The following is a 17,227-nucleotide window of genomic DNA, read 5'->3' on the forward strand; positions in this document are numbered from 1 at the left end:
ATTCATTTAAGTTAGTGTCAACTTCAACTACTGATTTTGTTTGTTCATATGATCTTTTAAAGCAGTAGTGTTATGTGTGGTCATTTACATCAATAATTTTTAATCTTGTGCCATTATAAAATTCTTTGTTTGTGAAGATTTAATGTCAGTGGCAATTAATAAAAGGTGGAAATTTAGAGCGAGAGGGAGACGGAGAGGTAGAGGTAGACGGAGATGGAGAGGTAGAGGTAGAGGTAGACTGGAGGGATGATATATACATATACACACACACACCAAACGGGAAAGTGCTGGCAGATAGACACAATAAAAAACACGCACACAAATATCAAGCTTTCGCAACCCATGGTTGCTTCATCAGGAAAAAGGGAAGGAGAGGGAAAGACGAAAGGTTGTGGGTTTTAAGGGAGAGGGTAAGTAGTCATTCCAATCCCGGGAGCGGAAAGACTTACCTTAAGGGGAAAAAGGGACAGGTACACACACACACACACACACACACACACACACACACACACACACATATATATATATATATATATATATATATATATATAAAAACAAAGATGATGTGACTTACCGAACGAAAGCGCTGGCAGGTCGATAGACACACAAACAAACACAAACACACACACAAAATTCAAGCTTTCGCAACGAACTGTTGCCTCATCAGGAAAGAGGGGAAGGAGAGGGAAAGACGAAAGGATGTGGGTTTTAAGGGAGAGGGTAAGGAGTCATTCCAATCCCGGGAGCCTGGAAATTGAAATAAGAACACCGTGAATTCATTGTCCCAGGAAGGGGAAACTTTATTGACACATTCCTGGGGTCAGATACATCACATGATCACACTGACAGAACCACAGGCACATAGACACAGGCAACAGAGCATGCACAATGTCGGCACTAGTACAGTGTATATCCACCTTTCGCAGCAATGCAGGCTGCTATTCTCCCATGGAGACGATCGTAGAGATGCTGGATGTAGTCCTGTGGAACGGCTTGCCATGCCATTTCCACCTGGCGCCTCAGTTGGACCAGCGTTCGTGCTGGACGTGCAGACCGCGTGAGACGACGCTTCATCCAGTCCCAAACATGCTCAATGGGGGACAGATCCGGAGATCTTGCTGGCCAGGGTAGTTGACTTACACCTTCTAGAGCACGTTGGGTGGCACGGGATACATGCGGACGTGCATTGTCCTGTTGGAACAGCAAGTTCCCTTGCCGGTCTAGGAATGGTAGAACGATGGGTTCGATGACGGTTTGGATGTACCGTGCACTATTCAGTGTCCCTCGACGATCACCAGTAGTGTACGGCCAGTGTAGGAGATCGCTCCCCACACCATGATGCCGGGTGTTGGCCCTGTGTGCCTCGGTCGTATGCAGTCCTGATTGTGGCGCTCACCTGCACCGCGCCAAACACGCATACGACCATCATTGGCACCAAGGCAGAAGCGACTCTCATCGCTGAAGACGACACGTCTCCATTCGTCCCTCCATTCACGCCTGTCGCGACACCACTGGAGGCGGGCTTCACGATGTTGGGGCGTGAGCGGAAGACGGCCTAATGGTGTGCGGGACCGTAGCCCAGCTTCATGGAGACGGTTGCGAATAGTCCTCGCCGATACCCCAGGAGCAACAGTGTCCCTAATTTGCTGGGAAGTGGCGGTGCGGTCCCCTACGGCACTGCGTAGGATCCTACGGTCTTGGCGTGCATCCGTGCGTCGCTGCGGTCCGGTCCCAGGTCGACGGGCACGTGCACCTTCCGCCGACCACTGGCGACAACGTTGATGTACTGTGGAGACCTCACGCCCCACGTGTTGAGCAATTCGGCGGTACGTCCACCCGGCCTCCCGCATGCCCACTATACGCCCTCGCTCAAAGTCCGTCAACTGCACATACAGTTCACGTCCACACTGTCGCGGCATGCTACCAGTGTTAAAGACTGCGATGGAGCTCCGTATGCCACGGCAAACTGGCTGACACTGACGGCGGCGGTGCACAAATGCTGCGCAGCTAGCGCCATTCGACGGCCAACACCGCGGTTCCTGGTGTGTCCGCTGTGCCGTGCGTGTGATCATTGCTTGTACAGCCCTCTCGCAGTGTCCGGAGCAAGTATGGTGGGTCTGACACACCGGTGTCAATGTGTTCTTTTTTCCATTTCCAGGAGTGTATATATATATAAAAACAAAGATGATGTGACTTACCAAATGAAAGTGCTGGCAGGTCGACAAACAAACAAACAAACGAAAGTGCTGGAATGTTTCCCTCTATATATATATATATATATATATATAAAAGCGCTGGCAGGTCGATAGACACACAAACAAACACAAATATACACACAAAATTCAAGCTTTCGCAACAAACTGTTGCCTCATCAGGAAAGAGGGAAGGAGAGGGAAAGACGAAAGGATGTGGGTTTTAAGGGAGAGGGTAAGGAGTCATTCCAATCCCGGGAGCGGAAAGACTTACCTTAGGGGGAAAAAAGGACAGGTATACACTCGCACACACACACATATCCATCCACACATACAGACACAAGCAGACATATTTAAAGACAAAGAGTTTGGGCAGAGATGTCAGTCGAGGTGGAAGAGTAGAGGCAAAGAAGTTGTTGAGAGACAGGTGAGGTATGAGTGGCGGCAACTTGAAATTAGCGGAGATTGAGGCCTGGCGGATAACGAGAAGAGAGGATATACTGAAGGGCAAGTTCCCATCTCCGGAGTTCGGATAGGTTGGTGTTGGTGGGAAGTATCCAGATAACCCGGACGGTGTAACACTGTGCCAAGATGTGCTGGCTGTGCACCAAGGCATGTTTAGCCACAGGGTGATCCTCATTACCAACAAACACTGTCTGCCTGTGTCCATTCATGCGAATGGACAGTTTGTTGCTGGTCATTCCCACATAGAATGCATCACAGTGTAGGCAGGTCAGTTGGTAAATCACGTGGGTGCTTTCACACGTGGCTCTGCCTTTGATCGTGTACACCTTCCGGGTTACAGGACTGGAGTAGGTGGTGGTGGGAGGGTGCATGGGACAGGTTTTGCACCGGGGGCGGTTACAAGGATAGGAGCCAGAGGGTAGGGAAGGTGGTTTGGGGATTTCATAGGGATGAACTAACAGGTTACGAAGGTTAGGTGGACGGCGGAAAGACACTCTTGGCGGAGTGGGGAGGATTTCATGAAGGATGGATCTCATTTCAGGGCAGGATTTGAGGAAGTCGTATCCCTGCTGGAGAGCCACATTCAGAGTCTGGTCCAGTCCCGGAAAGTATCCTGTCACAAGTGGGGCACTTTTGTGGTTCTTCTGTGGGGGATTCTGGGTTTGAGGGGATGAGGAAGTGGCTCTGGTTATTTGCTTCTGTACCAGGCCGGGAGGGTAGTTGCGGGATGCGAAAGCTGTTGTCAGGTTGTTGGTGTAATGTTTCAGGGATTCCGGACTGGAGCAGATTCGTTTGCCACGAAGACCTAGGCTGTAGGGAAGGGACCGTTTGATGTGGAATGGGTGGCAGCTGTCATAATGGAGGTACTGTTGCTTGTTGGTGGGTTTGATGTGGACGGACGTGTGAAGTTGGCCATTGGACAGGTGGAGGTCAACGTCAAGGAAAGTGGCATGGGATTTGGAGTAGGACCAGGTGAATCTGATGGAACCACAGGAGTTGAGGTTGGAGAGGAAATTCTGGAGTTCTTCTTCACTGTGAGTCCAGATCATGAAGATGTCATCAATAAATCTGTACCAAACTTTGGGTTGGCAGACCTGGGTAACCAAGAAGGCTTCCTCTAAGCGACCCATGAATAGGTTGGCGTACGAGGGGGCCATCCTGGTACCCATGGCTGTTCCCTTTAATTGTTGGTATGTCTGGCCTTCAAAAGTGAAGAAGTTGTGGGTCAGGATGAAGCTGGCTAAGGTAATGAGGAAAGAGGTTTTAGGTAGGGTGGCAGGTGATCGGCGTGAAAGGAAATGCTCCATCGCAGCGAGGCCCTGGACGTGCGGAATATTTGTGTATAAGGAAGTGGCATCAATGGTTACAAGGATGGTTTCCGGGGGTAACAGATTGGGTAAGGATTCCAGGCGTTCAAGGAAGTGGTTGGTGTCTTTGATGAAGGATGGGAGACTGCATGTAATGGGTTGAAGGTGTTGATCTACGTAGGCAGAGATACGTTCTGTGGGGGCTTGGTAACCAGCTACAATGGGGCGGCCGGGATGATTGGGTTTGTGGATTTTAGGAAGAAGGTAGAAGGTTGGGGTGCGGGGTGTCGGTGGGGTCAGGAGGTTGATGGAGTCAGGTGAAAGGTTTTGCAGGGGGCCTAAGGTTCTGAGGATTCCTTGAAGCTCCGCCTGGACATCGGGAATGGGGTTACCTTGGCAAACTTTGTATGTGGTGTTGTCTGAAAGCTGACGCAGTCCCTCAGCCACATACTCCCGACGATCAAGTACCACGGTCGTGGAACCCTTGTCCGCCGGAAGAATGACGATGGATCGGTCAGCCTTCAGATCACGGATAGCCTGGGCTTCAGCAGTGGTGATGTTGGGTGTAGGATTAAGGTTTTTTAAGAAGGATTGAGATGCAAGGCTGGAAGTCAGAAATTCCTGGAAGGTTTGGAGAGGGTGATTTTGAGGAAGAGGAGGTGGGTCCCGCTGTGACGGAGGACGGAACTGTTCCAGGCAGGGTTCAATTTGGATGGTGTCTTGGGGAGTTGGATCATTAGGAGTAGGATTAGGATCATTTTTCTTCGTGGCAAAGTGATATTTCCAGCAGAGAGTACGGGTGTAGGACAGTAAATCTTTGACGAGGGCTGTTTGGTTGAATCTGGGAGTGGGGCTGAAGGTGAGGCCTTTGGATAGGACAGAGGTTTCGGATTGGGAGAGAGGTTTGGAGGAAAGGTTAACTACTGAATTAGGGTGTTGTGGTTCCAGATTGTGTTGAAAGGAATTTTGAGGTTTTGGAGGGAGTGGAGCTGGAAGTGGGAGATTGAGTAGATGGGAGAGACTGGGTTTGTGTGCAATGAGAGGTGGTTGAGGTTTGCTGGAAAGGTTGTGAAGGGTGAGTGAGTTGCCTTTCCGGAGGTGGGAAACCAGGAGATTGGATAGTTTTTTGAGGTGGAGGGTGGCATGCTGTTCTAATTTACGGTTGGCCTGTAGGAGGATGCTCTGAACAGCCGGTGTGGATGTGGGAGAGGAAAGTTTAAGGACTTTTATTAAGGATAGGAGCTGACGGGTGTGTTCATTGGCTGAGTTGATGTGTAGGTGAAGGATTAGGTGGGTGAGGGCAATGGATGGTTCAGTTTGGAACTGGTATAGGGACTGATGGAAGGAAGGGTTGCAGCCAGAGATGGGAACTTTAAGTGTGAGGCCTTTGGGGGTAATGCCAAATGTCAGACAAGCCTGAGAAAATAGAATATGGGAGCGTAATCTGGCTAGGGCGAAGGCATGTCTGCGGAGGGAATGTAAATAAAACTTAATGGGGTCATTGTGGGGGTGTTGTGCGGGTGACATGGTACTAGAAGGTCGAAAGTGTAACGTGAGGCTGAAATGAAAATGAATATAAAAATATGTGGGGAGAGATAAAGGTGAAGTAGAAAGCAAATGGAGATCTGGTGTGAAAAGAGGCGAAAAGGGGTTGGTTGGAGCTGGGTTATGTTGATCCTGTGGTGAAATAGTGTAGGTAGAAAACGATGTGCATAAAGGTTAGGTGGTTGTGTTGCCGCCAAAACACGTTAAAGGGTGGAGAAATTCGGGAAAATTTCGAAAAAACTATGTGAGGATGTATCAAAAGTAGTGGTATGGTGGTGGCAGATTATGGAAATAAGGCTAACAATTGTCTGGTGGAGAAATAATAACGTTAAAACCTGTGGGATGCGGCTAAAAATGATCTGTGATGTGAAAAAACGGAAATCGAAATAAAGCAAAAGTTATTAAAACTAGCCGAAAAGGTTGTTTAATAGCTGAAAGGAACTGTTTGTGAACTAGAAACGGTGGATTTTATAGCAGTAGCCCACCACCACCTACTCCAGTCCTGTAACCCGGAAGGTGTACACGATCAAAGGCAGAGCCACGTGTGAAAGCACCCACGTGATTTACCAACTGACCTGCCTACACTGTGATGCATTCTATGTGGGAATGACCAGCAACAAACTGTCCATTCGCATGAATGGACACAGGCAGACAGTGTTTGTTGGTAATGAGGATCACCCTGTGGCTAAACATGCCTTGGTGCACAGCCAGCACATCTTGGCACAGTGTTACACCGTCCGGGTTATCTGGATACTTCCCACCAACACCAACCAATCCGAACTCCGGAGATGGGAACTTGCCCTTCAGTATATCCTCTCTTCTCGTTATCCGCCAGGCCTCAATCTCCGCTAATTTCAAGTTGCCGCCACTCATACCTCACCTGTCTCTCAACAACTTCTTTGCCTCTACTCTTCCACCTCGACTGACATCTCTGCCCAAACTCTTTGTCTTTAAATATGTCTGCTTGTGTCTGTATGTGTGGATGGATATGTGTGTGTGTGCGAGTGTATACCTGTCCTTTTTTCCCCCTAAGGTAAGTCTTTCCGCTCCCGGGATTGGAATGACTCCTTACCCTCTCCCTTAAAACCCACATCCTTTCGTCTTTCCCTCTCCTTCCCTCTTTCCTGATGAGGCAACAGTTTGTTGCGAAAGCTTGAATTTTGTGTGTATATTTGTGTTTGTTTGTGTGTCTATCGACCTGCCAGCGCTTTTGTTTGGTAAGTCTCATCATCTTTCTTTTTAGATATATTTTTTTCCACGTGGAATGTTTCCCTCTGTTATATATATATATATATATATATATATATATATATATATATATATATATATATATATATATATATATATATATATATCTCCGCACATATACAGACACAAGCAGACATGTGTAAAGGCAAAGAGTTTTGCCTTTACACATGTCTGCTTGTGTCTGTATTCCTGATGTCCAGGCAGAGCTTCAAGGAATCCTCAGAACCTTAGGCCCCCTACAAAACCTTTTACCTGACTACATCAACCTCCTGACCCCACCGACACCCTGCACCCCTACCTTCTACCTACTTCCTAAAATTCACAAACCCAATCACCCCGGCCGCCCCATTGTAGCTGGTTACCAAGCCCCCACAGAACGTATCTCTGCCTACATAGATCAACACCTCCAACCCATTACATGCAGTCTCCCCCATCCATCATCAAAGACACCAACCACTTTCTCGAACGCCTGGAATCCTTACCCAATCTGTTACCCCCGGAAACCATCCTTGTAATCACTGACGCCACTTCCTTATACACAAATATTCCGCACGTCCTGGGCCTCGCTGCGATGGAGCACTTCCTTTCACGCCAATCTCCTGCCACCCTACCTAAAACCTCTTTCCTCATTACCTTAGCCAGCTTCATCCTGACTCACAACTTCTTCACTTTCGAAGGCCAGACATACCAACAATTAATGGGAACAGCCATGGGTACCAGGATGGTCCCCTCGTATGCCAAACTATTTATGGGTCGCTTAGAGGAAGCCTTCTTGGTTACCCATGCCTGCCAATCCAAAGTTTGGTACAGATTTACTGATGACATCTTCATGATCCGGACTCACAGTGAAGAAGAACTCCAGAATTTCCTCTCCAACCTCAACTCCTGTGGTTCCATCAGATTCACCTGGTCCTACTCCAAATCCCATGCCACTTTCCTTGAATTTGTCCTCCATCTATCCAATGGCCAGCTTCACACATCCGTCCACATCAAACCCACCAACAAGCAACAGTACCTCCATTATGACAGCTGCCACCCATTCCATATCAAACGGTCCCTTCCCTAAAGCCTAGGTCTTCGTGGCAAACTAATCTGCTCCAGTCCTGAATCCCTGAACCATTACACCAACAACCTGAAAACAGCTTTCGCATCCCGCAACTACCCTCCCGACCTGGTATACAGAATCAAATAACCATAGCCACTTCCTCATTCCCTCAAACCCAGAACCTCCCACAGAAGAACCCCAAAAGTGCCCCACTTGTGACAGGATACTTCCCGGGACTGGATCAGACTCTGAATGTGGCTCTCCAACAGGGATAAGACTTCCTCAAATCCTGCCCTGAAATGAGATCCATCCTTCATGAAATCCTCCCCACTCCACCAAGAGTGTCTTTCCGCCATCCACCATGACCAGCAACAAACAGTCCATTCACATGAACGGACACAGGCAGACAGTGTTTGTTGGTAATGAGGAACACCCTGTGGCTAAACATGCCTTGGTACACGGCCAGCACATCTTGGCACAGGGTTACACCATCCGGGTTATCTGGATACTTCCCACTAACACCAACCTATCAGAACTCTGGAGATGGGAACTTGCCCTTCAATATATCCTCTCTTCCCGTTACCCACCAGGCCTCAACCTCCGCTAATTTCAAGTTGCCGCCGCTCATACCTCACCTGTCATTCAACAACATCTTTGCCTCTGTACTTCCGCCTCAACTGACATCTCTGCCCAAATTCTTTGCCTTTACATATGTCTGCTTGTGTTTGTATATGTGCAGATGGATATGTGTGTGTATGCGAGTGTATACCTGTCCCTTTTTCCCCCCTAAGGTAAGTCTTTCCGCTCCCGGGATTGGAATGACTCCTTACCCTCTCCCTTAAAACCCACATCCTTTCGTCTTTCCCTCTCCTTCCCTCTTTCCTGATGAAGTAACCGTGGGTTGCGAAAGCTTGAATTTTGTGTGTGTGTTTGTGTTTGTTAGTGTCTCTATCAACATACCAATGCTTTCGTTTGGTAAGTTACATCATCTTTTGTTTTTATATATGAAAAAATACACAATTTTTGGAACACTGACTCCCATTTGCTTTTCAATTTCTACCTACTCCACAATAAAAGAAATGTTCAAAACCCAGTTTTTAGGGTTTAATATTTTGCCAAAAATGTGTTGTTTAGATATGTCCTTGGATACAACAGTAACTGAGAAGGAAATAATGGAAAACCTTAATGAGGATAACTAAATGGAGATTAGACTCCACCCAAATACAAGATTAATGCCATTTCCACAGTGCCCATGCAAGGCAATAATCTGAGGCTAAAAATGTATAGAGTTCAATGAAGCGGCTAAAGCAGGCACTGCTAAGTGTTTTGCACTGTTTCCAGAATCTCAATGCATGGAGGGAAATCACTTACAAGAAAATAATTGGTCAAAATTCACCAACCAAAAAATTTGTGGTAAACAAGTTCACTCCCCACACACCCTGAAAGGCTCAGGACTTTTAAACCTTGTTCACATGGCTGAAGCTCTCTGAAGTCTGGTGAAGACTGCTGGAAGTTGATCTTGACACTACACTGACAAGAGAAGGCTATGATGGGACCACAGATTTACTTCAAACTTTGCACACTTTTAGTAGGCCATTGAAACTACAGAATGTGCAAGTAGTAATGTGCACTACTCTGGCAATTCCAAAATAGTCACAAGAGAAGTTTTCCGCATTTATTATGTGGCTTATGTATCTGGAGCTTCATTAGACAAACGTGTATCAGGCAACGATTCAACTCCCACTCAAACTTAATTATTAATCTATTTTTTCATCACTGGTCTTATAATTAATTTAGATGACACCTGTGAAGTAATATAATACAAAAAACTGTATTTGCATGAAGTTTTAGTGAACTTCAGGTTATCTGAGAGTCACTGTTTTTAATTAAATTTAATTATTACAACAAAACTAATTATAACTATCGACAAGTAAACAAATGCAAAGATTTTTCATGAAAATATTTGCCTGTCATGATGTGCAAGTTCCTTATGTATGCAATCTGGTAAGATACCCTAAACTACTTTCCACATCGATGCTTCCAGCTGCAGACACAGAGGCAGGCCCCATTTGGCAGTTAACCTGCGTAACGGTGAGACATTGCTAATGTAGCAAGTGTGAGTAGTGTAGGTGCAAATTTTTTGAATAGCACAGAATTTACACTTGTACTACAAAAATGAAGGTGATTCCTTGTTCTTCAACTACTGCAGATAATGAATGTAATGTCGAGTCAGTGCGTAACACAGTTACAAAACGTCTATTAAAAGATGCATTCGTGTACTGTGAAACTCTTCTTCAAGAATTGGATCTTATTGATACAGAGCAATCACTAATGAACTCATTCAGTCTGACATTATTTCCAACAATGAGGATTTTGAACTAGCCAAAAAGGAGGCAAAAGCCGAATACACTCCTTTGGAGATAAAAATAAAAGTAGTAATGCTGGCAAAAGAACATTCCACAGGGAATCTACAAACCCCCCCAAAAAAGGGCCTCAAAGTTTAAAAGGAAAGGACCATTTCAGGAGACTGGAAGAAAACATAAAAAGTGGAGGACCAGCACTCAATAAATATGCACTAATTGATTCGTGGGCCAATGACCAATTTGTGGAGTCTCTCAAAAATCATTAGCAAGTAAGTTACATTTCTGTCAACTTTTCATCTATTTTTTTTTTTATCTTCAACAACTGTATTTTAACAACAGGTTATGACAATGATATGCAAATTTGATTTTATGTTTCAGGTAACAACAAGGATTTTGCAGCAGTGTGCTTCGGCTGCTGCAGGCCAATTTCAATCCGAGGACTTCATCTTCAAAGCATCCCTTTCATGGACTAAAAAATTGAAACAAGAGCGCAGAATTCAGCAGAAGAAAATGACGAAACGTAACAGGGAATCCGTGACTTTGAAAGAAACAATGGAAGCCTCAAGAAAGTTTCAACTGGAGAGGAAGGTACTTATCCCCAATTTCAACAAAAAATTTGTGATCAATACAGGCTAGACAGGTTGCCAGTACCAGTCGACATACAACAGAACTCTCACTGAAAGAAATTCAAAAATTGTGTTTGTTAAAAGGCACAATATGAACAAGGTAACGCACTCATACACAGCACAATATGATAATGATGTCTGGTGAATTATTACGAGTGCTTTCATGTTTGCAAGAGGCCACAGGAAAGTTTGGACCAAAAGTTGAACAAACTGTTGAGAAATTAATGACAGGCTTTCCAAATATTGTTGTAACTCATTTGAAGTCTAGGAAACTTACCACACAGATCTACAGTTTGTTTTTAACCAGAGTCATGATTCCTTAGTTTTCCAACTTGCACAGTTAAAGTCATACTCCGATTTGCCAATCATTCAACATTTATTTCTATTGGCAAGTAAAAGACGTTATCAAGCACCTTTGGAACTTTTCATTTCTGAGTGACAACGAACGAGAAATTGCTTTGTATGAAGATGCTACACAAATCCATCCACGGTAGATCACTAATTGTCAGCACCTATATTTGCCAAAATATTGCGTTACTCATGGTTTGCATCCAAACTAACATAAGAAATAGAAATTTTTGCAAATTTGGATGAGGAGTGCTTTCCCTTAGAAACTCTGAACATTCCATGTAAATGCGGCAAAGCTGTAGTAGATGCCGTTTCGATCTATGTTTTCCGCATCTGTATGAGAAATACCATCTTGCAATGTGTGATGCTGAGAGCACACCTGATGAGTAATTGCACATTACGCTTCTGGTCTAGCATATTGTTACTTACTATACTACTGATGGTGAGTAACGTCATTCACATAATTATTTATCGAAGTCTGACTCGATCTTTCCAAGCCTGTCACTCATCCTTGAAAGTTTAATTAAAAATAGTAAATATCAAACAACATCTGGAATTCACTACACCTTCAAGAAAATCTATGAGGCTTTTTTTTTTCATTATGTTACCTGTCAAATGTCATCTAATTTAAATAATGTGACCAGTGATGAAAAAAATATAGATTAAAAAATAAGTGTTAGTGGGACACGAACAGATGTCTCGTCCACAAAGCACATACCATAATCACTTGAGCACAGTGACTTCTTATGGCCAGCACCTTTGCACAAATACATCAGTTACATAATATAACAATGAAAATAATCAATTTTTGACAATATAATGTAACTGGAAAGATAAAAAAATCTACTCACCAAGTGGCAGAAGAACACATTACATAACAGATGCTTAAAACTTCTCTATCAATTTTCTCAGAATTTCCTGAGTAGTACACCTTGCTACTAACACATTATGTTGTTTTAATGGCCTACTACAGGTTTACAAAGTTTGAAGTAAACATGTAATTCCGATGACATGGCCTCCACTTGTGAATTATCTTTCAAAAGGATGTTTTGTGCAATAAACATTAAACAGTTGAAAATTTATTTACTGGGAGAATTTGATTTTTATTTTGGCACAGAAAATTCTAGAGATAAAGAAACTGGAGTATTCATTGTATATAGATTCCCTAGAAGGAAAGAGAGAGGATCTAACACTCTGATGATCTATTGTTTATGACACAAAGAAATAGTTGAATCTTACAGTATTTGTATAACTGCTGCTCGTAAGGTGAAAAGGTGCATAAAACCTACACTAACATTAGATGTTGTGCTTACATAAAAGGAATCAATCAACATTCAATTAATTTCAATCACTTACTACACATTACAAACTGCTTTGAAATTTTGTTCTGAGCCTGTTTAGCAAACTGCTACTTAGTAACAGCAGTTTCTACATTGAACCCAAAACCATGAGGCTCTCACTTTTCTTAATTAAGTGTAGACATTAACATACTTCTTCATTTATTACTACTTCATGACACTTTGATCATTAACAAAAATTTGTTCAATGTGTGCTTGAAATTTGAAATATATGTAGTTCATTGAATATGATTTTTTCCTATGTATCATTCATAACAAATACATATTGCAGCTGCCTTAGAGTCTTCTAATGCTGTAGAAATTACAGATATATTAATGCTGCTTCGCTAATGTATAACAGTCATAAAGTAGTGAAGCTAGTAGACAAAAAGTATCATGGATAGGTAACAGTAAGACAAAAATATTCAATAAGAATTATTTTTCATAAAAAATGATTCATGCTATCTAAGACTGAAGCTGAGCAACTTCCATGGTTTTAGCATAGCTACCTGTCAGATGAGTCATCTGCCTCTTTCTTCTTTTTTCTTGCATTCCACCTCCTTTCTTCATCACTGGTATCAGTTTCTGAAAGTTTTGCTCTCAACAATTTGTCATTACGCCACGTGCTCTTTGATTTATTTTCCTAGAACATCCAGGATTTGATACTATAATTGTATATTCAGTTTCTAATTGCACTACAGTATTTTTCTGACACAAAGACATCACAATAATCTATCATTTACATATTGCAGCTGCCTTAGACTCTTCTAATGCAGTAGAAATTACAGATATATTAATGCTGCTTCGCTAATGTCCCAAATTGGACATGACTAGCTCACAGTGTTATAAATACCTCCATCTACTAATCACTGCTTCTCATTATATTGTATGTTTAAGTAAACACAGGCTGCTAACAACAGCAAACCAGAGATTATTACATGCTGCAACACTGCACAACAAATAATATCCAACAGTCTACTTATAAATGTGGCTATCTGGCACTTGATGCCTCTTCTATGTGATGAGAAGCAATCTATCCCAATTGATACTGTTGTTATTCCATCTTTTATGATATACCAAAACAATACGAATCACGACAATGCAGTGTCATTGAGGTTGCTACAGTACAGCTATACAACTTAATCTTTTAGCATAATGGTACTCAATCCAGACATTAACAGTCTGCACTCCTCGAGGTAAGGTGGAACGAAAATGGGTGGCAAGGGCAACTGTAGCCAAAAGAAACTTGGACGTGAGGGAAGCGGGGCATTCTGCGTTAGAACTGGGGATTCTGCTTTCAGTAATAAAATAGACGAAGATGTATGTGAATTTAATTTTCTAAATATAGATATGATAATACATAATAGCCAAATCCAAACCCATTGATTAAAGTTATACTTCGATTACCAAAATGTTTAAAGATGACAACAAAACAACTAAAAAGACACATAAAAAGAAAAATTCTTTTAAACACTTTTTTAAGCAATAAATACTTTAACTTCCAAATGTGCACACAAAATGAAGGAGCTCATATTCAGGTAAAGCTGTGACAGAGGAGCTCCCCAAACTGACTCGAAGTGGACCACCCATTTGGTTTCATCGAAGTGGCACCATGGACAAGGGGACTTCATGGAGTGGTCCTCTTTGATTTTTTTCATGATTTTGGTCACTGCCTGAATTTCAATTTCCGAAAGCAGTATGATGCAATAGATACAAAAACTAAAAAAAATCGCCTTTGAAGATTGGTAGATTTCAGAAAAGTGTTATGTCTAACATAAAGTAAATAAATAAACAAATATATAAAATAAAGAAAACATCAGTACATTATTAATTAATTTGTCAGTACATTACCATGCCTGTTCATATCTCGCTAGCAGTATACTTTTGAAAAAATTCCATATCTATTAAAAAATGGAGATGATAATTAACAAAGATGGAACCATACTTTCTTAAATAAAAGTAAAGAAGACGCGTCAAGTTGCAGACAGGCACAATTAAAAGACACTCACATATAGCTTTTGGCCATAGCCTTCATCAGTAAAAATGAAGACACACACACACACACACACACACACACACACACACACACACACACCGGCACACCTCACGCATGCATGACTTAACTCCAGCATTTCGGGCCCGAGATACTGGATTTGGGGGGCATTTGTGCATGAGGTGTGCTTTCTTTTGTGTGTGTGTGTGTGTGTGTGTGTGTGTGTGTGTGTGTGTGTGTGTTACAGGCTATGGCCGAAAGCTATATGTGAGTGTCTTTAAACTGTGCTTGTCTGTAACTTCATGTGTCTTCTTTATGGTAAGTAGCAATCTGTTTTTTCCTACACTGCTGATATTCCTACCTAGGCATAGAACTGTGTTATTTTCAAATGAGCAGTACTCAAAAACTAAAATATTTAAAAAATATGATTCCAGTATTTGTTAATTTGTTAATTCACATTTCCATTTGTTAATAAATATGAAATTTAAAAACAAAGATAGGTATGGCACTAGTGAGATTTGAACAAGTGGCTTTATAATTATAATCTGATTACCTACGCGCTGAGCTACAACCAAATCCATTAATAATGCACTAATGCTTTTTACTTAACACTTTTTTTTACATATTCATTTTATTTTATTTTTCGAGAAAAGTATCGTATTGTTATATGAAACTTATGTCTGGGCACTGACCTTCAAATGCTGTAAAGTATGAAGAAAATCAGAGGGGCCCACTCTGTGTTGGAATGACCACTGTCTGCAGCAAGTATATAAAGATTTATTACATAAATTGAAACAACTTTTTCTTGCTGAAAACTAAATTTATTTATGTTCCAGACATACTTCAGCTGTTACATACAGCCATCTTCAGTGAATTTAACAGGCTGGAAAAATGAGTAGCTATTAAATCAGCTGAAGATGCCTTAATGTAAAAGGTAATTTGAAAATTAAATATAAGCTCAGCAAGAAAAAGGCATTTCAATTCATAAAATGAATAGTGATACATTATCTCACCAACAAATAGACAGCTATTATTGAGCGTTATTTGAGAAAGAACACTTTCTTATGAAACTATAAGCCTTCCAGATTTCGCCTTGGAAAAACCGCTTTCTGAGAGACTGGGGAAGACAATGCCACTACACAAATTCTAAAATCTAATGTTGAGGAACTTAACAATGTAGGCAACTTATTCAAAGAACCTACTCTAAGCACAGACAAATGCCTTATTGCTTCGAATAACGTCTCATTAATAATAGGAGGAACATTTGTATAATCTGCAATTAAACAGGATTCAATATAATGCTGGAGCCTGACACATGGGTTACGATGAAGTCAATCCTTTGATCAGTGACACACTTTCCAGAATAACAGACAACACAGTTTTCGATACTGAAGAAAAATTTTTTCATGGCTTGGAGAAAACAGGATTTACAGAGTAAACCGATGAATCAACGGCTACACATGGCCGCTATCATCTGTTTGGTTCATTAATAGGAATGTTGACAGAGGTTCTCAAGGTACCCCCACCACACACCGTCAGGTGGCTTGCGGCATATGGATGTAGATGTAGTTGTAGACGTAATGGAGGAAATTTTTCCTTCATCAACATGAAAGGTTCTTATAAAAACAGGGAAGTAGAATGTTTTTAAAAGTGCGAAAAAAAAAATCAACAACACAGGCTTAGTAAACTGAGGGAGCTGCACTTGTAGTTGGTCAATATGGTGAATTCATTGTTTAGATAAAATCCAAACATTGTGGTAATCCATTAACTAATCTATATATGCACCTCATTGTTGTTAATTTTTATTAAAGATTTCTTGTCTGCCTAAACTATGACAAACCCCCTAAACTATGAAATTAATACTGTTAACGAAACAGAAGTACACTGTTAGAATGATTGTCTTTTTTGGAGACGCAGTCAAGAAAAACATAAGGAATTCAAGTGCCTTCTCCTACATATATCATGATGCAATTGAACTACGAAGTTCCCACACTGCTTATCTTGCTGATTTATTTCAGAAATTCAATGAGCTCAAGACAAAGCTGCATGGAGACAAAATGAAAACCAATGAATCTCAAAGCATAAGACAAACATTCACAAAGAAGCTGCACCTTCACAATAAGGACTTTAATCAATGATGTATACACCATTGAAATAACAATGTCAGCACTCAATCCATTTTTAGTAGACCCAGGAGAATTTCATCACAAGTCAAAAGAGCATTTAGCTGTCATCTACCAACTTACAGGATAGGAGCTTTGATGTGGTGGTGTGACTGTCACAATATTTGGTATGAAAGATAACCTTTGACTGCAGTAGACATAGGAGAATTTCATCAAAGGCTAGAATAGCAGTTAGCTGCCATCCACGTGTTTAGTGGAAAGAAGCTTCAGTGTGATAGTGAGACTGTGGCAATAACTGGTTTGTATACAAGATAAACTTTGACTGAATTTAAACTAGGCAGACTTGACATGGCAATGGTGTGTGTGTGTGTGTGTGTGTGTGTGTGTGTGTGTGTGTGTGTGTCTGTGTGTGTGAGAGAGAGAGAGAGAGAGAGAGAGAGAGAGAGTTAGTTCTGCTGTAGCAGATGGCCAATGACAATGAGGAGATAGCCACTGCTTTATCAAGATATCCATGTTCTTTATTGTAAACTTGCAATACTAATTTGTAAAACAACTTTGTAATGCACTGCAAAGAAAATTAACGTACAGTGATTCTGCAATTTCTCCCAGTGTATTTGTTGACTGAGCAGTCCACG

The 17,227-nt window shown here is 42.0% G+C and overlaps 1 protein-coding gene across 2 annotated transcripts in view; it reads right to left on the bottom strand.

Annotated features, from left to right (window-relative positions):
- The window catches only part of LOC126251334 (transcriptional regulator ATRX homolog), a 500,398-nt gene that overhangs the window by 295,284 nt on the left and 187,887 nt on the right, over positions 1 to 17,227 (bottom strand). For both annotated transcript variants that reach the window (XM_049951680.1, XM_049951678.1), the window contains exon 14: positions 12,986 to 13,119. In XM_049951680.1, coding sequence (XP_049807637.1) covers positions 12,986 to 13,119 — 134 coding nt within the window. The remainder of the gene's footprint in view (positions 1 to 12,985; positions 13,120 to 17,227) is intronic.

Source organism: Schistocerca nitens, chromosome 4 (assembly GCF_023898315.1).
Source record: "Schistocerca nitens isolate TAMUIC-IGC-003100 chromosome 4, iqSchNite1.1, whole genome shotgun sequence".
Classification (NCBI taxonomy): domain Eukaryota; kingdom Metazoa; phylum Arthropoda; class Insecta; order Orthoptera; family Acrididae; genus Schistocerca; species Schistocerca nitens.